This window comes from Corella eumyota, chromosome 1, assembly GCF_963082875.1.
Source record: "Corella eumyota chromosome 1, kaCorEumy4.1, whole genome shotgun sequence".
NCBI lineage: Eukaryota > Metazoa > Chordata > Ascidiacea > Phlebobranchia > Corellidae > Corella > Corella eumyota.
Genome location: NC_137490.1, coordinates 7,319,536 through 7,346,141, shown reverse-complemented (window position 1 = coordinate 7,346,141; position 26,606 = coordinate 7,319,536). Strand labels below are relative to the sequence as shown.

At 28.5% G+C, this 26,606-nt stretch overlaps 3 protein-coding genes across 4 annotated transcripts; 1 reads left to right on the top strand and 2 right to left on the bottom strand.

The window, feature by feature from the left end:
- Nucleotides 1-306: 306 nt before the first annotated feature.
- Nucleotides 307-9,588, top strand: LOC145759435 (uncharacterized). 2 transcript variants are annotated; one of them, XM_082573282.1, is made up of 17 exons: nt 307-509; nt 724-1,010; nt 1,148-1,261; nt 1,438-1,514; nt 1,914-2,062; nt 2,280-2,338; nt 2,412-2,501; nt 2,709-2,792; nt 3,134-3,328; nt 3,673-3,866; nt 4,113-4,254; nt 4,494-4,678; nt 4,997-5,099; nt 5,190-6,087; nt 6,213-8,657; nt 8,954-9,017; nt 9,114-9,588. In XM_082573282.1, the coding sequence occupies exons 1-17, from the start codon at nt 362-364 to the stop codon at nt 9,298-9,300; spliced, it is 5,421 nt and encodes a 1,806-aa protein (XP_082429408.1). In that variant the 5' UTR covers nt 307-361; the 3' UTR covers nt 9,301-9,588. The 2 variants fall into 2 exon arrangements, with proteins under 2 accessions (XP_082429408.1, XP_082429400.1); XM_082573274.1 differs by having other exon boundaries at nt 9,102-9,588.
- Nucleotides 9,589-9,733: 145 nt separating this feature from the next.
- Nucleotides 9,734-11,681, bottom strand: LOC145752500 (uncharacterized). The gene has a single exon (XM_082568834.1). It carries the CDS (start codon nt 11,606-11,608, stop codon nt 9,734-9,736), a length of 1,875 nt encoding a protein of 624 aa, XP_082424960.1. The 5' UTR covers nt 11,609-11,681.
- Nucleotides 11,682-12,972: 1,291 nt separating this feature from the next.
- On the bottom strand, nt 12,973-16,035 carry LOC145756665 (uncharacterized). Its single transcript, XM_082572384.1, has 3 exons — nt 14,579-16,035; nt 14,290-14,463; nt 12,973-14,085 (listed from the first exon to the last, which is right to left on the bottom strand). The coding sequence occupies exons 1-3, from the start codon at nt 15,746-15,748 to the stop codon at nt 13,243-13,245; spliced, it is 2,187 nt and encodes a 728-aa protein (XP_082428510.1). The 5' UTR covers nt 15,749-16,035; the 3' UTR covers nt 12,973-13,242.
- Between the last annotated feature and the right edge of the window lie 10,571 nt (nt 16,036-26,606).

Sequence of the window (26,606 nt, the reverse complement as noted above, 5' to 3'; positions counted from 1 at the left end):
ATTTACAGAATTGTTCCTTTTTTTAAATTATTTTGTAAATTTTAAATCTAAAATTTTTTTGATTTAAAAAAAGAATCTAAGGCAGTAACCTTTTTATACTAAAATATTACCTAAAATTATAGGAATTATTCTGGCTTCTTTTTTAATTTTTTTACTATTTTATCTGGTCGCCAAGATTGCACATTGTATCTCTTCTCTTTTTTGGTTTTCAATATTTGTTTGTTGATACTACATAGTACATGGAAGTAATGGCTTTTTACTGCTAAATTAACTTTATTATAAATTGATTTTTTTTTATAGCAACCGTTTGACCATGTGAATGTTTTTATTATAAAATGTACCTGAATTTAATCGATAAAAAATGTCAAGTAGCTTAATTGCTATGGCACCTGGTCGTAAACACTCAAGGTTACGACTTCCTTCAACATGTGACCATCTTAGTTCCTCCCCAAGAATGTCTCACCTCTCAAAATCTTCAAATTTTATGGATCGCATGCAAAATGATGATGGTAAATTATAAATTATTTACAATTTTATTTTATGCTTAATGTATATAAACTTATTCAATATGATTACATATCCTTGTGCTCTAATCATAAATCTTAATTCATACAAGCTTAAGGTAGGCTTTATCTTCTTTATTGTTAAGTGCTCTTACTCATTATAATGTATATATAAATGTTTAAAAATAGTAAATTTGACAAAGTTTATGTTTTAAACTAGTTGATAACATCTCCCCCGATGAAGATGACATGACGAATGCGGAAGAAAAAAACAATAACAGCCGGATGCCCACCGCTTACTTGTCAAAAATGCTGGACTCGAAAGACTTTTTGAATGATGTCGATGGTTCACCTTCTCCTGCATTTCTGGATTGCGAGTCCAACAATTTCATGTTTCCCACACAAAAGCCGATAACAAACACTCCTTTGTCGAAACCCGGTGTACAGAAAATGTCCAGCTCGCAAAAAAAGAACAGAGCTTCTTCGATTCGTCAAAAACCTGTGGAGGTAAATTTTACAACAAATTCCAGTGACTTTTGACAACAATTTAAATATCGAATTCAAATTTTTTCCAATTTCTTTTACTTTTGGAACCAAAGGCTTAAAGTAATATTTAGTTCCCCAAAAAATTGTATTTTTTGCAGATGTTTCGAAAAGATTTAATTAGTGCAATGAAAATACCTGATAACCAGCAATTGTGTGATAAATATTGGATTATGCAAGACCCATGGAAAATTGAATGGGAAAAGGGAGTTCAGGTAAAAAAAACAAAAAATAATTTTTAAATTTAGTTTATTGTTAGTCTAAATCATTGCTTCTAAATTTTTTTCTGTATATACTTATAAATATTCTTTTTGTTAAAAGGTTGACTTAACAGCCTAAACATAAGGTTCAATGTTAAATATTTTAAGTTTAATAATAAATTCTTATTTAGGTTCCTGTTAATACCAAGGCTATCCACAACAAAAATGTCAGTGTTATTCCTAAGGCAACTAATGGGGATTTTAGAATGTAAGTTAATTGTGATCAAGGTTTTTTTTAATACAGTGTTTATAATTTTTTCGAAAATAATACCATATTATATTTTTGTGTATATATATATATAAAGTATATTTGTAAACTTTTTTATTATGTAAACAACTTACTGTTCGTGTGACTTTTTTGTTTATTTTTTATACTTTTATTGGCTACTAGTTAAGTGGCTCCCATCATGAATTAGTGCTCTTTTTTTCCACATAATATTTTTTCAACTAACATTTACCTATAAAAATTTGCACATGCACCACAAACATCGGTTTATTTTATTTCAAAGACCTCTTTAAATTGGTCATATAAATATATTGTCCATTGTGCTTCATTATATAAAGATAGCCTAAATGCTTAATACCTGCTCTCCTTCTTACTGTTTAGGCCCCGGAAAATGTTGAAATCCTGTCCAGACAATGGCGATAAGGATATGATCGATTTCAACGTGTTGGCTGATAATACTTGTCGGTATGATCTTGACGAGTTGGATGTATGTTGGTTAAAAGAAAACAATGAAGAAAGAAAACTTATGGGTAAAATTAAATTTATAAAAATTTTTTTCTTTTCGCTACGATTTTATTTAATTTTTTTTTGCTTTACAATTCTTACCAAAAAATTGTCTAATTTGTATCAATTTTTGTTAAGATAAGCAAATTTTTTATAAATGGGATTTTTTTTATTTTAAAAAACCACAGGTTGATATTAATTCCTATGATTTTAAAATTTTTTAATTTTTTTTTTTAAAACAAGGTTTGCAACCATTAGACGAGTTTTCTATGGAACAAATAATGGAGGAACTGGAAACTCAAGTAAAAAATTTTAACAAAAAAATTGCGGTTAAACCAATTTTACACATTTGATAATTTTAACTAATCATTTCAGTGCCACGATAATCTTCAGAAAGCAATACAAAACAAGGAAGAATTTGGAATTGAATATGATGAAGATGTGGTGTGTGATGTCTGCAGATTGGTAAGCAAAAAAATTGTCCTTTTAGAAAATAAAAAATTTATGCATTGTTTAGTTCCTTTTTTAAGTTTGTATAAACCTTGTTCACTTTTTAACCTATACTAAGTAGTATCTATACCAGCACCTTGCAGTTTTTAGTAGTACTTTTTTTAAATTAGTTCATAATAGTTTATAAAAAAAGTTTATTTTTTTTATTCCTATTTTATTCAGCTTGATTGTGAAGAAGGAAATGAGATGGTGTTTTGTGATGGTTGTAATTTATGCGTTCACCAAGCTTGCTATGGAATATTAAAGGTAAAAAATAAGTTTTAAATATGTTCTTATTTATTAGTTGATTGATAGCATCTGATTATTTATTTTTGGTATTGTGTTTTTTATGTTTTCAGTTATAAAAATTAAAAAAAAAAATTAAAAAGTTTTATTTTGATATTTTTTGTCTATTGTATATTTATTGTACAAAATGCAATAAGCTGATGTGTTAATTATTATTTTCCCATGATATTGCCAATTTTTACCTGTAGAAGTACAACTTTACAGGTTTTTAAAAAGACAAAAAATTTTAATTTAAAAAAAGACAAGAAAACACTTAACTTTCTAAAATTATTATTTTTTTACTTTTTAAAATAATTATTAAGGTCCCAGAGGGTGGCTGGTTGTGTCGACCTTGTTCTCTTGGAATACAGGGCTCCACCCAGTGTATATTATGCAACAAAAAGGGAGGAGCAATGAAGAGTACGAGATCAGGAAACAAGTGGGCTCATGTTAGTTGTGCTTTGTGGATCCCAGAAATTTCTATCATGGACCCAGAAAGAATGGAACCTATAGCAAAGGTGGTTTTTTTTGATAGAAAACTTTTTAGAGTGGAAGCCATACATAAATGCAAAATGACTGCCTATTTACTGAATATAAATTGTACATGAGTTTTAGTAAAATATACATTTCATTTTAATTTGGATGGTTATTAAACTTAATGTGTAGTTGTTAAACCCTTTTTAAATACAGTTAGCCAGGTTGCAAATGTTAAAAATCTAAGCATAACGTTTTTTTTATGTTCATTATTTATAAGTAATATTTGTACAATTCCATGCCATTGGTACAGGAATAATTGTATACCATGTAAAAATAACCCAATTTACAACTTCATTTAAAAACAAGTTTAATTAATTTTATTCAGGTATCTCATATTCCTGCCTCACGTTGGGCACTCTGTTGTAATATATGTAAAGAGAGAGTGGGAGCTTGTATACAGTGCAGTGTGAAGCATTGTGTGGTTGCTTATCATGTCACTTGTGCAATTGAATCAAAGTTGGACATGGTAGCTGATTATGGGGATATTGCCAATGGGATGGATGATGCAGTAATCTTCAGGTTTGTAAAAAAATATATTTTTTGACATGTTGCATTTTTTATTTGGCATTAACTACCCTTTTTGCCTATTGTGTGAAGTTTATTTTTTTGTATCTACCAGTACTTTGCTGCAAGCTTAAATAAGGCATTCCTAACTGTATAAATTTTGTTACAAAATTGTCCTATATGTCCTTCCAACTTCCTAAAAAAATTTAATTTTCAAAGTAGTGATTAGAAAGTATATCTTATTTTTTAAAAATTGTTTAGATCATATTGCAAGAAACACAGCAAAAATCGAAAGGAGAGTGACTCAGAGAATGACGAGAAGAAGGAGGAGCATAAGAGGAGTTTAAAATTTAAGAGAATCATGGAGATGAGCGAGGACTTCTCAAACTTAGTCAAGTGTGAGGTAAAAATTTTTTTAAGTTTTCATAATTATTTTAAATAGCAAATTATCATTTTTATAAAAAAAATATTTCGATCCGTTATTTTTTAAATACCCTTTCTAATTTTTTTTTGTTATGTAACTTTTTACTGGCTTTTAATACATTTAAAATAATTTTAAATAAGTTTACATTAAAACTATCTTAAAACTGCTACTCATTTAAATAATTTAGAAGTTTATGTTTATTTTATTTTTAAAACCAGGAGGTAGCCAGCACACTCAGCGTTCCTTTAGAAACCACCGTAGAGGTCATCGAATACTGGAAATTAAAAAGAAGAGCTCAATTTGATCGTCCTCTAATCACCCCTAAACACGAAGAGGGTACCGCACTTGCTGATGCTGCAGAAACTAATTTGCAGAGAAGATTAAGAATGTTCACCCACTTAAGGTTGGAATAAATTTGTAGTTTATAAATATTGGAGCCTTTTGGGTTATATGTTTGGTTTTTACACTTGCAGAGTGGTTTTAAGGTTTTTTTTATTACAAAGTTTAACATTTGTTTTTTTCTGCAATGCGAAAAAGAATATTTTAAAAAACATTAAAGGACATCTTAAGCTTAAACCTAAAATTTTGTACATTATAATATAATAAAACTCTGTGTAAACTTTTAAAAATGTTTTAATCAAATAAAAATGTAAAAGATTTTTTGTGATCTTTTTGCCACTAACATTTTGATATATATTAATATTTTTTTTTAAACATTTAGGCAAGATTTGGAAAGAGTGAGAAACTTATGTTACATGATCGGCAAGAGGGAAAAAACGAAAAGGATGACAATTAAAAACATGGAAAGCGTTTTTCTTAATCAGGTAACACACAACTTTAAATTTAAAAAAAAAAAATCGAATACTGAATTTTTACAAATTTTTTTTTAATTTCCCAAAAAAAAAACTTTTAAGATGAAAGTTCTGGAAAGACAAATGGCTGACAATCCTCGTTTTGATTCTACAAAAATTGTCAAAAATCTTGCTAGATTTGGACAGCCAGAAGTTTGTAGACTAGCCAAAAAGGAATCATTCTTGTTGGCAAAAGCTCCAGAATGGTCTGAGCAGCGCCCTCCAGCTGAAAATAAAAAACCTGAAAAAGTTCCAAAAGTCACCTCAGTTTCAGTTGTATCTGAAAGTGACAAAATAAAACCCAAAAAACTGAACTCAATAGTTAATTTTAATAAGGAGATAGTCGCTGGCAATGAATTGGACAGAAAGACAAACATAAGCACACATAAGAAAAACAATCGATTGCAATCTAACCTGCCAAAATATCCCAGCAAAAACTCAAAATCTTTAGATAACAAACAAATTAATTCACCCTCAAGAAAAAGGTCCCTTCCCATGAATTCATCATCAGATTTCGAAAGTGAAAATCAGATGCCTGTAACTGAAATTCCACATAAAACTAGGCGCAATAAAACTCAAAATTGGTCGACTTGGAATTCAACTGGTGCCACTGCATCACCATCTGCATTCCAAGTAAAATCAGAAAAACCATTAGCCACAAAAACTGAAACTAAAGCCAACGCATTAACAAAATCGCATACCATCAAAAAGGCTGCGGTAAGACAAACTAGGGCATCAGGTATATTTAATAAACATGAGAAATCCCCGAAACTCAGTCTTGATACGAGTATTGAAAACAAAAACAACAAACGCTGGAAAACGACTACAAGGTCGGACCTCGAGGAACAATCAAGTATGAATTGGGACTTTAATAACACGCCCGACAATAATTCCAAATCGAAAACTTTAAAAAGTAAAAACAAGTCAAAAATCCTGGACAAATCTCAAAGAAAAGAAACAGGCCAGTACCTTCATCTAGTTGTAATTTTTTTTGTGTACAATAGATTACTATATGCAATGGTGATTTAAGTGTATAATTGATATTTTTAAATTAATACCTAATTACTAAATTAAAGTTCTTTACAGATTGCAAATCCAATGGCCATTTATCAAATGACAGCATTGATCATAGCAGTACCAGTTGTTCATCATTTACCAGATCCAAATCGAACGGTTTCAGTCAGCCAGGCAATTCAAAGAAAAATTTTTCCATTCCCCACAGGAAACCTTCTACTCGTGAATCGGCGCTTAAGGCAAAAAACGAGTCCGGAGCTCTTGCTCAATTATGTGACAGTGGCAAGAGTAATGCTGAAATCGAAGTTGGCCCATTGTCAGCACAAGAGCTCCGCAAAATACACACGTCGACTTCGTTTCAGCAGGCAGTGAGCAAAGGGACCAAGCAGCGAAAACTGCAAAAGAATCAAAGTCGGGCCAGCACCTCCCGCTCCGAAGATATTAACTCTTTTTATCCAAAAGAGGATGATGACGGAGGTTATAAGGGTGACATGGATGAGACTGAGTCCGACTCTCCTCCGGACTCTAGCGTATCACACAAAAAAGTTTTCCATTCTGTATCACAATCTCGAATGAAATCGGCAACATTTTCGGATTCGGCCAATACTACAGATTCAAACGCAAAACAAACTGCAAAATCACACGGTCGGCGCAGATTTCGCAATATTCAAAATCGAAGGCGTAAAGACAGTACATTAATTGTGTTTAAGGGATTTAGGGACATTATTGACTCCAGTAAATCGCAGTGCTCTAGCGTGGAGAACAAAGTAACCAATTTTACAGATAAACTTAGTCCCCCTGCTATCAAAAAAGAATTGGTGGCAAAAAACGAGTTAGCCGTCGGCGATGTTTGCGTTGACACAAGTATTTTGATGAAAGATAAATATTTTCGTGTCGCCGACGGCCAAAATCCTCCAACAATATCCCAAACGTCAACAAGTCATTTAACTCAGGAACCTACAAACTTTGATCAGGATTTAACTTTGCGAACCCCGTTACTTTACCCCGGTCAGAACTTTCAAATGCCCAATCAAAACTTCTCAAAACCATTTGTTTACGAGCAAAATCAATTTTTGGTCCAAAACTCAAAAAATATTTACCCACATGGTCAAAATCCTCAATTATCTAATCCACAACCTATGCCATTTGACCAAAATTACCACCAAATTAATACTGAAAATAACACTGCCAATTATCCACCTATGTTAAATAACATTTTGCCCTCCAATCTTACCCATGAGCAAAAGACAGTGTACATGCAACACTTATCTCAGTATTTGTTCGGAAAAAGTTTTGAATCTTTGGGCCCCAATGTTCCAAGATTAAATACATTTGAGAATCCACAAATGCCATTATTGTCAAATGCAATTCAACAACCTGATTTACAAAATTTAAATGTTAAACGAGAACCAGAACAATTACCAATTAATAATACCGAGACTCCCCTACCTGTGCCGTTAATAACTGGGACAAGTGGGTCAATTGTAACCCCGAATCAAGATGATAAAGCTAACCCTGAAGAACCAACAACAGTAGACCAACCCCAGTCTGATAACAGCTCACAGGTTTCAAAGAAAAAATCAAAGAAATCAAAAAAGAAGAAGAAAAAGAAAAAACGCAAACTTTCGCAAGAAAGTGACAAGGTTTCAAACTGTGAAGGTAGTGGGTTGGGTTTTGACGATTATTGCGTCGAATACTGTTCCATCCTAGACCCAGCGCAAGCTGAAGAGCTGGGGTCACAACTGAGTGATAGCACTGCCCATGAAGAAATTTTATCAAATGCAACTACAACTGATGTTATTCCGAACATAACGCCTCCCATTAAATCTGAAAAACTTTTGTTAAAAATTGACCGCAGTCGAATTGTTGACATGGACAATCCAGCAAAATCTGCTAAAGTTGATCCGAAAGACAACTTAAACATTTCATCCCCAGAACAATCAAGGCCTTTCGTTTCGCCCCTAAAACTTAAACTTTGTGGCCAAAAAAGTGACAGAACTTTGCGTAATGGTTTAAAACCTTGTGAATATCAAATTTTGGATGGTGAGGACCCTGATCCAACTGACAATAATGAACATAACAAGGTAGAATCAAAAATAACTTTGCCACAAACCAATAAACCTAAACCTAAAGCTGTTGCCAAATCCAGTACTGGGGAGGTTAAAAAGCGAGGTAGGCCTAGAAAAATTAAAGAGGAACCAAAAACACTGCCAACGCAGGTTGAAAATCCTGCTACTTCTTCTAACATTTTAAATAGTGACAATCAAAAGCCATTTTTAGAAGAACAGACTTCACCCCAACAATGTCATTGGAAAAAACGTAAAGTAAGGGAACACGAAACTTCAGTGACAGTTGATATAAAATCTGATGATTCAGAGAATAGGTCTCAAATAAAAAGTCTTACTGCCACAACAATGACAGCTGAAACAGCAAATATTGAATCAAAACTGGAACCTAATCATAAACAGCAATTACCTCAGCCACATTTGACCAATACTGAGTTACCTTTACATTCAGGTAAAACGTGCTTTTAAAATTTAAATAAATGGTAAACTCGATTTCATGTCAATTATACCGGTTCAAACTCAAACCTATGACAAATTACCCCGATAACCACTAAGTCCTTGAGAAACTAACTTACACACCTTTCCTTTGTTTAATTTAAAAAAATAAACCTTTAGTGGTTAAACTGTTATCAGGTTGAGTTATCTTTGGTTTGAATTGACCACTGTTATGTCTAGTGTATTTTAGCTTTTCGATAATACTGCATTCAATACTTTTTTTAGATGTTTTAATGTTAAATTTGTTTTAAGGTATGCCACAACAGGATATGATAGGAAAAAAGCTAACAACACCCATTAAACCTACATCTTACAAGTAAGTTATCTTACCAGTACGACATATTTTTACCCCTTTACTCAATCACTTTACTTTTATTTAAAAGTAAGATTATAAATTAAGGTTAATTAACAGATTGAACTCCCAACTTCAAAAAACGAGCAACAATTCCTCTAAAGAAAGTGATCCAACGCCTTCTATCGAATTATTTAATAAAACTAAATTAAAGTTTTTAAAAGAAGAAAAAAAACTTTCCCTTACTACACAAAACATAAAAACTGAAGCCATAGATCCTTATGAATTTGGGGATTTTGGTAGTTAGTATACAAGTAAAATTTTTTTTTTCGATTTACACCTTTTTTTAAACATTATTTTGAGGAAGTTAATAATTCAAAAATCAAATATTTTTGTTGGACTACAATAGTACTTGTGTCAGTTTTATATATAGTCCTAGTATTTCTTCTGTTTTAACAATTTTATAAACCCAAAACTGGGTTAAATTTCTTAACTTTCTGTTGACGATTATGTAGGCTGTTTTTTGTTTCGATTAAAATTATGATTTATGATTTTTAATGCCTTAGATTTCCTTTTATTAAATGCCATATATTTCTGCAAATCTTGTTTTAGTGAAGTTTTTGAAGTTATAATGTACCTAATGATAAACTTTCTTAATAATTTTTATTTTATTAGGCTAGTGACTAAAAATTAAACACAGCAGGTTTTTGATATTGTAGAATTTATTTTTACTATAAAATTCATTTTTCTTTATTATTACCCGAAAACTTATTAAATTTTCTAAATACTTTAAAAGTCCCAGAACCAATAGTTGAATATGGAAAATTAGAGGTTACATAAGGAATTCCTGTTTTCGTTGCATCTTGATTCATTTGTCTTAGTAAAAATGCATCTGGAATATTGATAGACCCCCTTATTATACAGTTTGTTTTAGTAATATCAACATCAGATATAATGTCCATTTTACCTGTGGAAGGTTCCACACATTTTACTATACCAATTCCCAGACAGTTTCCTACAGGGGGTGGTTGAACTAGAAAGGCCTCTTTTTCCTGCTCTTGAAGATCATTTTTTTCTTGGTCTGAAATTACACACAATCCAACTATTGATGCATTTAGCATAGCCAAAGCCAAATGGCTTTTAATACTTATATCAGTTGCATTTGTTATTAACAAATCACTTAGCATGGCTGACTGGGTTGGTAGTTGAAGAACCCTTTCTATTAAAGAATCTACTTTGTTGTTATTTGATTGTTTGTCAAAATAATTTCTTGTCATAACATTGAATGACGCATAGATAGAAAGATGCCGCATGTCGGTAGCAATGTAGTTGTTAACCTCGGCTTTTTTAGGTTCAACAGCAATCAAAATATGTTCGAACTCCATTTTATTGACATCTGGATTTAATATCCAACCAGTTGCTTTGGAAACATAATCGCTTGTTAAATTAACAGTGTTTCGTGACTCCCTTTGAGATGACAACTGTACAACGTGGGTAGGGCATATAATTCTAATGGTGTCAATAAGCAAGTTTAAACCTAGAGCTCTTATCCAACCCATAGTGTTTACTATTAAGGGCCCATCCAATTCTCCGTGGTTCAGAGACTGGAAAAAAGAGTAACACACAAAATCGATAGACTTGATATATCTGTCTGGGTTACCAACTGGTGTGCTTTGCCCATAGTACACAGAGAAAATAGGCTTTTGATTGTGCGTAAAAGGTGGACCTAAAATTGGATTATTTTTATTAATTTTGTGGATAGATATTAGTCCTGGTGCAGTGAACTCACTTTGGCCAATGTCACATTCCAAGTAATACACATGGTCATAATCTTTCAAAAGCGAATTAATTAAATATCTGTTTAGTGTCGATTTACCAACATTTTTTCCACCAGTCGCTATTAAAACGGGAAAACTTTTTGCATAAGGTACATTTGATTTACACTTAATTGGTTCGGTTAATAATGATGTGATATGATTATATGCCTCGTGCTCTATAAAGTATTCACTGGTATCGCATAACCAACAACCTGTACATAAAGCAACAGTTGGATAACCGGTTGACTTTACATTGTATAGATCCTTATAATCTGGGTATGCTTTTGGTTCATTGCAATTGGAAATGCATTGACATAATATCAGAACTGAATACTCATTTAATAATTCTTGGAACGAAGTTAAGTCTGTTGGCAAATCTTCCGGAAATATAACAACATTGTTCTTATTAACATTACCCTGCAATACTTTGATGCTAATTGCGGTGTGACTAATAGGGGCATAAATGGATTTCGCAGATTCACCGGGTTGGAATAAATGGCCATTTATAATAAAACTTCCGCGTATTGATGATATTTTGCATTGTCCATGTACTTTAAATAACTGATTCCCATTAACAGCTAAAATTACGCTAGTGCAGTCTGGTGTTATTGGAATTATTTTGCAATTTGATGATAAAATGCACGCTTTAGACAAGATTTGCAGTTCTTTAACAGGATTCGTTACAAGTTCTTTATCTTCTAGTCTTGTTCTTAACAATTTTAGATTACTTTTATGTTTCACCAATTTGGCTTTTCGTTTTTTTCTTAGGCAAATCGTTCTTTTTGAATCTACTCTCATTTTGTATTTAAATAGGGGAATACATAACTAAACAACGTGGTTTTGGGTTAACTAATGTTTACAATAAGTTGGAAATATTAAACACGTGTATGCCGAATTTCCCTGACGAAATATTAAAAACTTGCAAAATCTGTGTTTCCAAAAAAAAGATAAAATCAGTGTTTCCGAATAATTTTTATTTAAAACAAAAAATAATGCAATGTCGCAATTAGGTACAAAACTGTTACTTTAATTGACTTTTTATTTAAACTAGAATTTACATGTTTTTTTGAATAATGTTGATTATCCAAAATTAAAATGCCTATTCCTGTACCTACTAAAAAACATATTCGTTTGTTTAACAAATAAAATCGTAAAGTTTTCCAATGTCATATTGGTTAAGTTTAATAATGCAATCCTTACCATAATGTCGATAGTTATTGGGGTAAACATTTATATGTCATAATTAAGTTAAACCAACAAGCTTCAAACTCATATAAGGGTTTTGTTGTTAATTGTCATGTATCAAAAGTTTAAAAACATCAACGAAAAAATTTCAGTTCAAAAACTAGATCAGTTTGTGACTAAACTTTTACGCAGAATTATTTTTCGAAAAAATAACTAAAGTCTACGAAAACAAGGCGTAATCGAATAATTGTTGTTGTGATTCATTTATTGTTACAATAAAATTTATTAACCCGAGTCAAATGCCAGCACGTACAACACCAAAGTGACGTAAATCGATAAAGTTAAATGACTATTCATATTTATTTATTTTACTGGTGTACGATTACAATCTGTTTTAGAACCTCAACTTTTGGCTAGTCCAAATTATTTGGCTTAAAATCTCGTTATTTAGTCATATATGATAATTTAGGTGTTATCCGGAATTTTGTGCAAAAACCGATCTTAAAAATACAAAGTTTCATCTTGGGTATCAGCGTAACTATTTATTTAAAATAATTTTGTTGAAAGAATCGCTATTACTCAGTCTGTGTTATCGCATATTATATAATACTGATATTGTAGTTAAAGCATTGATTTACAAAACACTTACCGATTGAGAAAAGCATCCTAATTCTTAAAACATGCTCGGCACTTATATGCTATTTGTAAACACTAAAACCAATTTTGTCAATCTTGCAAACCGTTAAAATTAGGTTGAGCATTTTTTTTTAGCTTTTTAGGTTGACAACCTTAAAATTTTAATCCAAATAAATATTTCGTATGAATGGTAAAATAAAGTTGTTGTTATCAGTTTATAATTTAAACAAAATGGCCGTATGGTGGAAGATTATTTATTTGTTATTTATACCTTTAAATGAATTTGTATTTTTTTTTTTAACTTACATTGCAGACTTAGCTAATATATAATTTGATTTGTATTTCATATTCGGTACATTTATATAAATAAAGCATCAATAGAAAACAAGCAAAGCCTTAAATTTAACACATTAAGTGGTCGTCGTTGTACATTTTACAAATGCATCAATTGCCAATAAATAACAAAACTGAATAGAAAAAATTGCAAAAAAAGTTGCGTTTACTGTACATCAACAAATATGGCTTGGTAATAATATTTAATAATACAAGAATATTTTGTAAACAAATTGTTAAATAAAGCTTGAAATAGTAATAAAAACATTTTTAAATTATTATAATTCTAAAATACTGTCAAGTTGTGAAAAAATGTCATTTTCTTTTATTTGATCTTTTTTGGAAGTCAGGCATTTCAAATCATCAAAACTTGCTATATTGGGAAGGCTTTCCGCAGAGATATGTTTGGTGGTATTAGTGTTTTTGTCATTTCTACTTGCGTTGTGTAACTCTGAGTCAGAGAGAGAGTGAAAGATTTCGTTTGACGCATTCGGTTTACTAAACTTTTCCGTGTAAGTAGATTTTGAAAACATGGCATCAGCGTTTTCGGCCAAAGTTGGAAATTCCGCTTGCAAATTTCCCGGACACATTTGTTGTTCCAAATCGCAATGTTCTTGTATATTATCAAGTTTCGGTTTGTGGACGGTATTTTTGTCTGTGGTTAAGGATTTTTGGCCACCGACCTTGGCTCTCAGGGCCATTCTAACTTCGTCATGTGACATAGAACGAGTTGATGAGAAAGTTTGTTGTACTTTGCTTACTGCAACTTGAGATTTGTCGTTTGGATTTTGAAGCATGCTCATTATTTCCATATCTTCCGTGTCGTTAGTTGTTGTTGAAAGCCAATCCAACAAACCTTTGTTTTTCAAATTCTGCACGGTTTCTGGTTGATGTTGAATTACATTGTTTAAACCTCTTTCAACATTTTCAGTAGTTTTGCGACGTTTAAGGAGAATTGTGTCTGTATTTTGATGATTTTCATTTGAGGTTACTCGTTTGCGCAATGATGGTGTCATCTGTTGACTTGATACCGTTGATATCGCGTCGTCACTCCATCGCCTTGGTGTTTGTGAAGTTAAGATATTATTTGGCGGAAGTGTACCGTTATACATACCCATTTTCTGTAAAAAAATAACCTATTTAAAATATATATTTGAAATTTGACAACTACAGTTAAATTAACGAAACACAATAAAAAGAAATGTGGTGTGGTTTTTTTGTCAGGTTTGGTTAAGCAACTTTTAAATTTTAGCATATATTGCCTCATATTTAAACCTTAAGGATGTGCATTGACATTTTTTCTTTAAAATAACATGTTGCAGTACCTTTGGTTTCTTTGCTTGAGCTTTACTCAGCTTAGTTGGGTTGACAGTCTTCATTGCAATCTCTTTATATTCTTGAACTTCGTTTTCAGCCCTTTCTAATTTTTCTTCAGTCCACTCTAACCGCTTGCGAAGCTTAAGAATAATTTGAAGCAGATCTGCTTGCGAACATGTATTCTAAAAATGTGATATTTATTTCAAAGACTGTTAATGTAATTATTGTAAAAATATTACAATGTTAAATGTATAAATTAAAAGAAAAATTGGCTAACTTTTAAGATCTAGTTTTTACCTTGTCTATTGTGTCAACTTCTTGTAAAAGTGATTTTGATGATTGTACCATACTACTTTGCAATGGATATCTTGTTATTTTGAATCCTTCAGGCGGCAAGGGTTGTTTTTCCATTGACATTTGGAGTAAATTTTTTGCCGACGACTTTGAATTGGTTTGAAGAAGGTTATTGGAACTTTGAGATCTTTTTTGCAAATTACTTGTTTGATGGCTTATGTTGTTTGAATGAGAATGTACGGTATAGCCTTCCTTTGGAAGAGTTTGTTGAGTTTTATAACTGTCTACCTCGGTGCTTAACGAAAAGGATCGTCCATTTTTCGACTGGTCATTTTTTTGTGAACTTAAGTTTAATTGGGAGAGGTCAAAAACTTTGTGTGTTGACTTGAAAGCTTCAGTTGAGTACTTGCTTACCTTAACTGTGCGTCGTTGCGGTTTTGTTTTTGACGCACTATGAAAAATGGCATTGACTTGTGCTTGTTTGACATTTTCACTTAATCGTTTTTCTTGGGCCATGATTTTATCATGTTCCTCAGACAAGTGTGATATTGCTGAGAAATCGATAGAGCTCGTATTGTAAAATGAAGGCGAATCTAAAGATAATTTGTCATTTACTTTACTTTCAGTTTTTGCCACGTCGTCTGGAAATTCCGAATGCGACCAAGTCTGACATTTTAACAAAGGTGGTCTGTTGCCACGTTTTCTTGTACCTAATATTGAACTACTTGTTGCTTGATAAGAGTTTACATTAGATTTCGACTTGGATTTATTGGCCTTCTCTTTGTTCACAGTATCTTCCAACGACAGGACCTCGTCAAATGGAAAATCGTCGCAGTTGACATCTTTCACACTCTCTAGCACTAATTTTCGCTCTTCTTCCTCGCTTAAGATCTTTGGTATAAAACTGGCAGCATTGTCAGGCGAATAGGCTTTTGCATTGTCACGGCTATTATTATTTATAACATCTGATTGAACGTCGTTAAAATAGTGTAAATACTCTTGATTAGTGTTGTCCGGAATACCACCCGAATCAACATCTAAGTTTCCAGAATAGACATCTTCTACAACATTTTCCAAGTCGTACAAGAAACTCGTCTTGGTGTTGACGTCATTGCCGAGAAGGCTGTCTTTAAATGAGGCCATACTCAAACAGTTACTAATATTTAATGACATAATATCCTAAATAGTTATTGCTGAAAATCAAAAATGTTCGAAATTAATAAAATAATATTAATTTGTAAATATGAGTAATCATCTAATTCATCACATTCGTTTTTAATATAAGTTCGTTAAAATACCTCGTGCATCCAAACTTAGCTATTTTTACAAATATTTAGATTCTCACATTTTTAACCCTGTCTGCTTCGTAATCCGCAGGTTAATAATAAACTGTCTTCTCTATTTCAACGGTATAAGTAGGTAATAATAGCCGGGTGTAAAAATAGATGACCAAGTTCAAAATAGAATTTCTACCGCCATACGATTATGACGCGTTTGCCTTTTTCTTTTTTTCTAAGTAGTAATTGTTTCTACGCAAATTTTCCAAAAATGTCTATCTTTTATTGACCTTGAAAAAACAAATATAAAATAAAAATTTTAAATTAATAATTTTTAAATAAAATTTTGCAAATAATTTATTTTTTAGTTTTTTATGTATATTATTTTTTTTAATGCTTTTTAAATTTGTTTATATTTTGAAATTTTTTTATATAAAACTTGCTGGTTTTTAAAATTTGTTTAAAAAAATACATATAAAAAATATTTAATAATTTTGTGTAGTATCGTCACATTAAAGCCTTGCCTTTAAAAATGGTTTTAAGGACAAAGCTATTTAAATGTTGTTTGCAAAAAAAAAAAATAAGGGAAAAATCTGCATTTCACCTTTGCCTCCACTTAGGTATGCAAAACATGTTACAAAAGTATTAATAGACGGGTAAAAATAGAATAATTGCGACCAAAATAGCTCAGCCGGATTAAAACGACACAAACCATTGTGACGTTTGCCTTTTTCTCGCCCGGAGTGTTTGTGGTGTGTTTGTGACGTCACAAAGGTGATGACTAAACGGGTTTTCTTCGAATTGAAGTTTAGCCTAAATGGATAGTTATCGCGAAACTTTTAAGCCGTGACCCAGTCGATTAGGTGGTTATTTAACGAAATTGCTTCCTTTAGGTTTTTCGATATGTGGCTTAGTTCAACCGCGTAATTGAGCAAAGCGCTTCTGACGTCGATTTCGCAATTTTGATAATGGGCTGTGAAAAGCGAAAAATTATATAATTGTGGCAAGCATTATTAAAGATTGTAATTTTTATATTAATTATAAGCTGTTAGGAAACAGGTGTTGGAAAGTTCTACAATCGAATCGCAAAGAAAAGAACGAACTTCGGGGCAATTCCAATAGATTTTTTACCCTTCGAACATTTAAAATTAAAATTTATGCAAATTTTTTTTTGCTTTTGTTGTTTTTAAAAAGTGAAACCATGTTAAAAATACGGCCGTGTTTTAAATAGATTCGCTGGCACCGTAAACAAGCAACAAATGCGACTTCTCGCAACATGTCACGTATGCCTCGGAGCGAAAATCGCATCATTCTCGTATTTTCTTTTGACGTAGCGGTTTCAGGGAAATTTGGCTTTTTACGGTCGTGGTAAATAACATTGCGGTTTCATCTGTTGGTTTATCGTGTTTTAAGGCATTCGATAACGTATAAGCAATTGTCTTTAATGCCACATAATGGTTTAAATCGGCTCGCGAAAGGACAAACATCCACGAATTACGACCAGGTGATTTTCGGCATAATAAAAGCCTTTGTAAGCAAAACACAGCACAGTTGCCCTTTCGTTGGGAATAACCAATCGATAAGTGCTATGTTGGGAATATTCGTTTATGATTAATATAAGGTCCTTGAATTTTTAAAAATAAATTTTTCAAAAAAAATGTTTTTGTTAAATTCACATTTTTTGGCAATTTGAATTGTTTTTGTACTTTTATGTACGGCGCATGACATTGTCTAAATATATTAGTAGTTTGTGCCAATTTTACTAAAACTACGTTTATTGTGTTTTTTTTAATTTAACGCCTTTTACTAAATTTCAAAAGATATTATATTTATAGATTTTACTTAACTTATATTAAACACAGCATTAAATTTCTTACCTTATTTAAACCATATACAAAAAAAAAACAATAACCGAGATTAAAGGCAAAAAGCATATAATTTCTTTAAATAAACTTTCTCAAAAATATGCTAAAAATCACATTTTTAAGCTTTTGATCTAAAGTGCTTACCTTTTTTAATATTTCTTTACCTAACCACTTAACTTAACTAAATGCATTGCAGTAAAACAACTTTTTTAATCTTAAATTTACATTAGACTGATATTTTTATTGTCTCTGCTAAAATTTCCACCTTTTGATCTAGTTTTAAATTGGGTAGCTTTGGCAGTGTGCTAATAGCATAACATTATAGCGCATGCCTTAAATTTTTACACGAAAATATTTTCGAAATTCTTGTGTTTTTTTCAGTTCGCCTTCCCTCTTTTCTAATAATACCGGTATACGTTCACTTTGAGCCCCTATATCTTCTGGGAAATTTTCAAAAATTATTTTTAAAAATATTTTAAAACGTTTTGATATTTTGCGTAATAAATGTATAGCGTACACACCTTTGTGGTAAATTGCTCACATTTACATAAATAACTCAAATATGTTAATGACTAATGTTGTTTTTTAAATAAATTAAGGTTTGTGTATTCCTAAAATTCATAAAAATAATTTTTAAAATTACGTTTTAAACATTGGGGTTATGTTTTTTAAAACGTTTTCAGCAAAAAATTCAATTCTAGCTTCAGTTAATTAACTATCTAGCTTGGTGCTTTCAGCATGCGTTTGTTTTATCAGTAGTCCTTTAAGGTAAATAAACTTTTGGGCAGTATTCTTTCTGTGATTAGAAATGTAGTTTACTAATTTAGTGTTAAAACAAAATATTTTTGTTTATATTCATGAAGCCATTAATGTTCAGTTAAATGACCTAATTTTAAAAAATATAAGAGAAAGGTTATAAGCTGGTTAATGTACAAAGAAAGCTTGTTGTATAGTAAACTCATGGTTTGATGGTTAAGTAAGATAACCAGGTGTTTACAGTGTTTATATTAGCTAGGCTTTATCGTGCAAGTGGCAATAACTAAATTAAACGATTTTTATATAAACGTTTATATCTAAATAGATTAAAAAATAACAATTCCGATAATATAATTTGTGATCACGCCCTATATACAACATTAAAATCACGCCCTATATATAACATTAATATAAAATTTAAAATGTTTAAAAAGATTAAAAATTTCTGTCTATATCTCTGGGGATGATTTAAAGTTATAACGTAAACTTAAAAAAAAAAAAAAAAAAAAAAAATTTCGTAAATAGGTATATCATTTTGTTTATATTTTTAGTATTGTACAATATTAAGAAATATTGTTTATTTTAACAAAATTTAAACCTTTTTTTTAAATTTCACCAAAAAATGTAATTGATTTTATTAAATTAAATTAAAATAAAGTTATTTTATATTTTTGTTAACCTGGCAACTCTTAAACATATTGGAGATATTGTAGGCATTTAACAAACCGTATTATCAGCATACTTTTTACACCAAAAACATTTTAAAGATGATATATCTTTGTATAGTTTGACTTAAATGTTTTTATTTAATACTATAATTTTGTAAAATAATATTTAAATAAGCATATTGTAATACATTTACAAAAGGTAAATAAAAAAAATTTAAAAGCAAAACATTTTATTTTAATTTGATTTTATTAAAATGGTAGTTAAAAAATAGAACAAAACTAGATTAATTTGAAAAATAAAATATGGTTTAAAATCGTTTGATCCTTTTTTATAAACATAATTTATTTAATTCGTTTATTAATTAATTATAAATTTAAATATAACATTTTTATAATTAAACCAAATTTCAACAAACAAACCCGCATCCATTGATATTGTAAGATAAAAGTAAACTAAATTTAAAAGCTAAAAACAATCTTAATTTTTTAGTAATCAAACGAGTATTAAAGTACAATTAACAAAAAAATGTAAATTTTTTACTCATTTTTAGAGGTTTTATGTTATGATATGCAAAATAGCAAAATTTGTAAGCTAAAGTTCGATATTTAATTTTTATTTAATAAACAAGTACTAAAATACAATTAAAAATTTTTTTATACACATTTCCCTTTACCAATATCGATCACTTTAACACGTACAGCAAACAAGACAATATTTGACAGCGACCAGATCGCTATTAAGTCATTCAAGCGTAAAAAGCGTTAAACTCCCACTGATCGAGTATTTTATAAACAAACAAAAATAATTAAACAATAATTAAATAGAGTTAACTAATTTATTTTTATAATATTAATATCATATAACACCAGCAACCAAAATTTAAAAACCTGATAACAATATTTTAATTTTAATGATTTTAAAATTTTAAATTTCATCAATTTTTAGTAAAATTACCATAACTTTTATGAATATTATTATTTTCAAAAAATATTTTATAACCACTATAATAAAACATGTGCGGTTCTAACAGAATAATTATTTTTTGATTTAAAAATTTTTATTTTTTTTTCAAAAAATTTGTATGCAATATCATCGGCCAAATATACCACGTGACCTAATTGAAACCAAAATAATAATTAGCTCAAACTTTTATACTACTGTAAATTTTCGTAAAATATTTTATCTTGAATGTTATTTAGGCTTATGCGCGTTTATTAAAAGATGATATTTTAGTTTTTGAGGTTACATCAATTTTTAATAAAAGTGTCATAACTTTTATGAATACTAATATTTAAAAAAATATTTTGTACTCAAGGTAATTCAACCCGTGTGGTTCTAACAAAACAATTATTTTTTTAATTTAATTTTTTAAATTTTCTTAAAAAAATTTGTATGCAATATTATTGGCCAAAAATATCACGGCCAAATATACCACGTGACCTAATTAAACCTAAAATAATAATTAGCTCAAACTTTGTTCTATTAAAAATTTTAGCAAAAAGTTGTATCTTGAATGTTAGTTAGGCCAATAAAAATATTTTCGCTTTAAGTCGAATCGAAAATTGGGGGTATTAACAATCAAGCCGTGAGGGTGGAAGATTAAGCTTTACATTATTGCAACTACATCATTTCTTCATAAAAAAAGGAAAACCAAAACATAATTAACAACAATATTAATTTTAAAGATTATAGTTTTTAACTTTGTTGCAAAAATATTCGGTAGAACAAAAGTTAGAGCTAATTTTTATTTTGGGTTTAATTAGGTCACGTGATATTTTTGGCCAATGATATTGCATATAAATTTTTTAAAAAAATAAAAAATTTTAAATTAAAAAATAATTTCTTTGTGAGAACTGCACAAGTCCAATTAACGTGATCATAAAATATTTTTCGAAAATATTAATATTCATAAAAGTTATGACACTTTTATTAAAATTTTATGAAATCATAAAACCTAAAATTTTATATTTTATTAGACGCGCATTGGCCTAACTAACATTCAAGATAAAACATTTAGCAAAAATATTTGGTAGAACAAAAGTTAGAGCTAATTTTTATTTTGGGTTTACTTAGGTCACGTGATATTTTTGGCCAATGATATTGCATATAATTTTTTTGAAAAAAATAAAAAATTTTAAATTAAAAAATAATTGCTTTGTGAGAACTGCATATGTCCAATTAACTTGTTCACAAAATATTTTTCGAAAATATTAATATTCATAAAAGTTATAACACTTTTATTACAAATTTATGAAATCTAAAAACCTAAAATTTTATATTTAAGTAGACGCGCATTGGCCTAACTAATATTCAAGATAAAACATTTTGCAAAAATTTTCGGTAGAACAAAAGTTAGAGCTAATTTTTATTTTGGGTTTAATTAGGTCACGTGATATTTTTGGCCAATGATATTGCATATAAATTTTTTTTAAAAAATAAAAAATTTTTAAATCAAAAATTAATTGCTCTTTTAGAATTGCACAGGTCCAATTAACGGTTTGACAAAATATTTTTTGAAAATATTATTATTCAAAAAAGTTATGACACTTTTATTAAAATTTTATGAAATCTAAAAACCTAAAATTTTATATTTTATTAGACGTACATTGGCCTAACTAACATTCAAGATAAAACATTTCGCAAAAATTTTCATTAGAACAAATGTTAGAGCTAATTTATTTTGGGTTTAATTAGGTCACGTGATATTTTTGGCCAATGATATGGCATATAAATTTTTTGAAAAAAATAAAAAATTTTAAATCAAAAAATAATTGCTCTTTTAGAACTGCACAGGTCCAATTAACGTGTTGACAAAATATTTTTTGAAAATATTAATATTCATAAAAGTTATGACACTTTTATTAAAATTTTATGAAATCTAAAAACCTAAAATTTTATATTTTATTAGACGTACATTGGCCTAACTAACATTCAGGATAAAACATTTTGCAAAAATTTTTGGTAGAACAAAAGTTAGAGCTAATTTTTATTTTGGGTTTAATTAGGTCACGTGATATTTTCGGTCAATGATATTGCATATAAATTTTTTTTTAAAAATAAAAAATTTTAAATTAAAAAATAATTGCTTCGTGAGAACTGCATAGGTCCAATTAACGTGTTGACAAAATATTTTTTTTAAATATTAATATTCATAAAAGTTATGACACTTTTATTAAAAATTTATGAAATCTCAAAATCTAAAATATTATATTTAAGTTGACCCGCATTGGCGTAACTAACATTCAAAATAAAACATTTTGCAAAAATTTTCATTAGAACAAATGTTAGAGCTAATTTATTTTGGGTTTAATTAGGTCACGTGATATTTTTGGCCAATGATATTGCATATAAATTTTTTGAAAAAAATTTAAATTAAAAAATAATTGCTTCGTGAGAACTGCACAGGTCCAATTAACGTGTTCACAAAATATTTTTCGAAAATATTAATATTCATAAAAGTTATGACTCTTTTATTGAAATTTTATGAAATCTCAAAACCTAAAATTTTATATTTTATTAGACGTACAATTGGTGTAACTAACATTCAAGATAAAACATTTCGCAAAAATATTCGGTAGAACAAAAGTTAGAGCTAATTTTTATTTTGGGTTTAATTAGGTCACGTGATATTTTTGGCCAACGATATTGCATATAAATTTTTTAAAAAAATAAAAAATTTTAAATTAAAAAATAATTTCTTTGTGAGAACTGCACAAGTCCAATTAACGTGATCATAAAATATTTTTCGAAAATATTAATATTCATAAAAGTTATGACACTTTTATTAAAATTTTATGAAATCATAAAACCTAAAATTTTATATTTTATTAGACGCGCATTGGTGTAACTAACATTCAAGATAAAACATTTAGCAAAAATATTTATTAGAACAAAAGTTAGAGCTAATTTTTATTTTGGGTTTAATTAGGTCACGTGATATTTTTGGCCAATGATATTGCATATAATTTTTTTGAAAAAAATAAAAAATTTTAAATCAAAAAATAATTGCTCTTTTAGAACTGCACAGGTCCAATTAACGTGTTGACAAAATATTTTTTGAAAATATTAATATTCATAAAAGTTATGACACTTTTATCAAAATTTTATGAAATCTCAAAACCTAAAATTTTATATTTTATTAGACGTACATTGGCCTAACTAACATTCAAGATAAAACATTTCGCAAAAATATTTGGTGGAACAAAAGTTAGAGCTAATTTTTATTTAGGGTTTAATTAGGTCACGTGATATTTTTGGCCAATGATATTGCATATAAATTTTTTTTAAAAAATAAAAAATTTTAAATTAAAAAATAATTGCTTTGTGAGAACTGCATATGTCCAATTAACTTGTTCACAAAATATTTTTCGAAAATATTAATATTCATAAAAGTTATGACACTTTTATTACAAATTTATGAAATCTCAAAACCTAAAATTTTATATTTAAGTAGACGCGCATTGGCCTAACTAATATTCAAGATAAAACATTTTGCAAAAATTTTCGGTAGAACAAAAGTTAGAGCTAATTTTTATTTTGGGTTTAATTAGGTCACGTGATATTTTTGGCCAATGATATTGCATATAAATTTTTTTTAAAAAATAAAAAATTTTTAAATCAAAAATTAATTGCTCTTTTAGAATTGCACAGGTCCAATTAACGTGTTGACAAAATATTTTTTGAAAATATTATTATTCAAAAAAGTTATGACACTTTTATTAAAATTTTATGAAATCTAAAAACCTAAAATTTTATATTTTATTAGACGTACATTGGCCTAACTAACATTCAGGATAAAACATTTTGCAAAAATTTTTGGTAGAACAAAAGTTAGAGCTAATTTTTATTTTGGGTTTAATTAGGTCACGTGATATTTTCGGTCAATGATATTGCATATAAATTTTTTTTAAAAAATAAAAAATTTTTAAATCAAAAATTAATTGCTCTTTTAGAATTGCACAGGTCCAATTAACGTGTTGACAAAATATTTTTTGAAAATATTATTATTCAAAAAAGTTATGACACTTTTATTAAAATTTTATGAAATCTAAAAACCTAAAATTTTATATTTTATTAGACGTACATTGGCCTAACTAACATTCAGGATAAAACATTTTGCAAAAATTTTTGGTAGAACAAAAGTTAGAGCTAATTTTTATTTTGGGTTTAATTAGGTCACGTGATATTTTCGGTCAATGATATTGCATATAAATTTTTTTTAAAAAATAAAAAATTTTTAAATCAAAAATTAATTGCTCTTTTAGAATTGCACAGGTCCAATTAACGTGTTGACAAAATATTTTTTGAAAATATTATTATTCAAAAAAGTTATGACACTTTTATTAAAATTTTATGAAATCTAAAAACCTAAAATTTTATATTTTATTAGACGTACATTGGCCTAACTAACATTCAGGATAAAACATTTTGCAAAAATTTTTGGTAGAACAAAAGTTAGAGCTAATTTTTATTTTGGGTTTAATTAGGTCACGTGATATTTTCGGTCAATGATATTGCATATAAATTTTTTTTTAAAAATAAAAAATTTTAAATTAAAAAATAATTGCTTCGTGAGAACTGCATAGGTCCAATTAACGTGTTGACAAAATATTTTTTTTAAATATTAATATTCATAAAAGTTATGACACTTTTATTAAAAATTTATGAAATCTCAAAATCTAAAATATTATATTTAAGTTGACCCGCATTGGCGTAACTAACATTCAAAATAAAACATTTTGCAAAAATTTTCATTAGAACAAATGTTAGAGCTAATTTATTTTGGGTTTAATTAGGTTACGTGATATTTTTGGCCAATGATATTGCATATAAATTTTTTGAAAAAAATTTAAATTAAAAAATAATTGCTTCGTGAGAACTGCACAGGTCCAATTAACGTGTTCACAAAATATTTTTCGAAAATATTAATATTCATAAAAGTTATGACTCTTTTATTGAAATTTTATGAAATCTCAAAACCTAAAATTTTATATTTTATTAGACGTACAATTGGTGTAACTAACATTCAAGATAAAACATTTCGCAAAATTATTTGGTAGAACAAAAGTTAGAGCTAATTTTTATTTTGGGTTTAATTAGGTCACGTGATATTTTCGGTCAATGATATTGCATATAAATTTTTTTTAAAAAATAAAAAATTTTAAATTAAAAAATAATTGCTTCGTGAGAACTGCATAGGTCCAATTAACGTGTTGACAAAATATTTTTTTTAAATATTAATATTCATAAAAGTTATGACACTTTTATTAAAAATTTATGAAATCTCAAAATCTAAAATATTATATTTAAGTTGACCCGCATTGGCGTAACTAACATTCAAAATAAAACATTTTGCAAAAATTTTCATTAGAACAAATGTTAGAGCTAATTTATTTTGGGTTTAATTAGGTTACGTGATATTTTTGGCCAATGATATTGCATATAAATTTTTTGAAAAAAATTTAAATTAAAAAATAATTGCTTCGTGAGAACTGCACAGGTCCAATTAACGTGTTCACAAAATATTTTTCGAAAATATTAATATTCATAAAAGTTATGACTCTTTTATTGAAATTTTATGAAATCTCAAAACCTAAAATTTTATATTTTATTAGACGTACAATTGGTGTAACTAACATTCAAGATAAAACATTTCGCAAAATTATTTGGTAGAACAAAAGTTAGAGCTAATTTTTATTTTGGGTTTAATTAGGTCACGTGATATTTTCGGTCAATGATATTGCATATAAATTTTTTTTAAAAAATAAAAAATTTTAAATTAAAAAATAATTGCTTCGTGAGAACTGCATAGGTCCAATTAACGTGTTGACAAAATATTTTTTTTAAATATTAATATTCATAAAAGTTATGACACTTTTATTAAAAATTTATGAAATCTCAAAATCTAAAATATTATATTTAAGTAGACCCGCATTGGCGTAACTAACATTCAAAATAAAACATTTTGCAAAAATTTTCATTAGAACAAATGTTAGAGCTAATTTATTTTGGGTTTAATTAGGTCACGGGATATTTTTGGCCAATGATATTGCATATAAATTTTTTGAAAAAAATAAAAAAATTTAAATTAAAAAATAATTGCTTCGTGAGAACTGCACAGGTCCAATTAACGTGTTCACAAAATATTTTTCGAAAATATTAATATTCATAAAAGTTATGACTCTTTTATTGAAATTTTATGAAATCTCAAAACCTAAAATTTTATATTTTATTAGACGTACAATTGGTGTAACTAACATTCAAGATAAAACATTTCGCAAAATTATTCGGTAGAACAAAATTAAAGCTAATTTCTATTTTGGGTTTAATTAGGTCACGTGATATTTTTGGCCAATGATATTGCATATAAATTTTTTTAAAAAATAAAAAATTTTAAATTAAAAAATAATTTCTTTGTGAGAACTGCACAAGTCCAATTAACGTATTCATAAAATATTTTTCAAA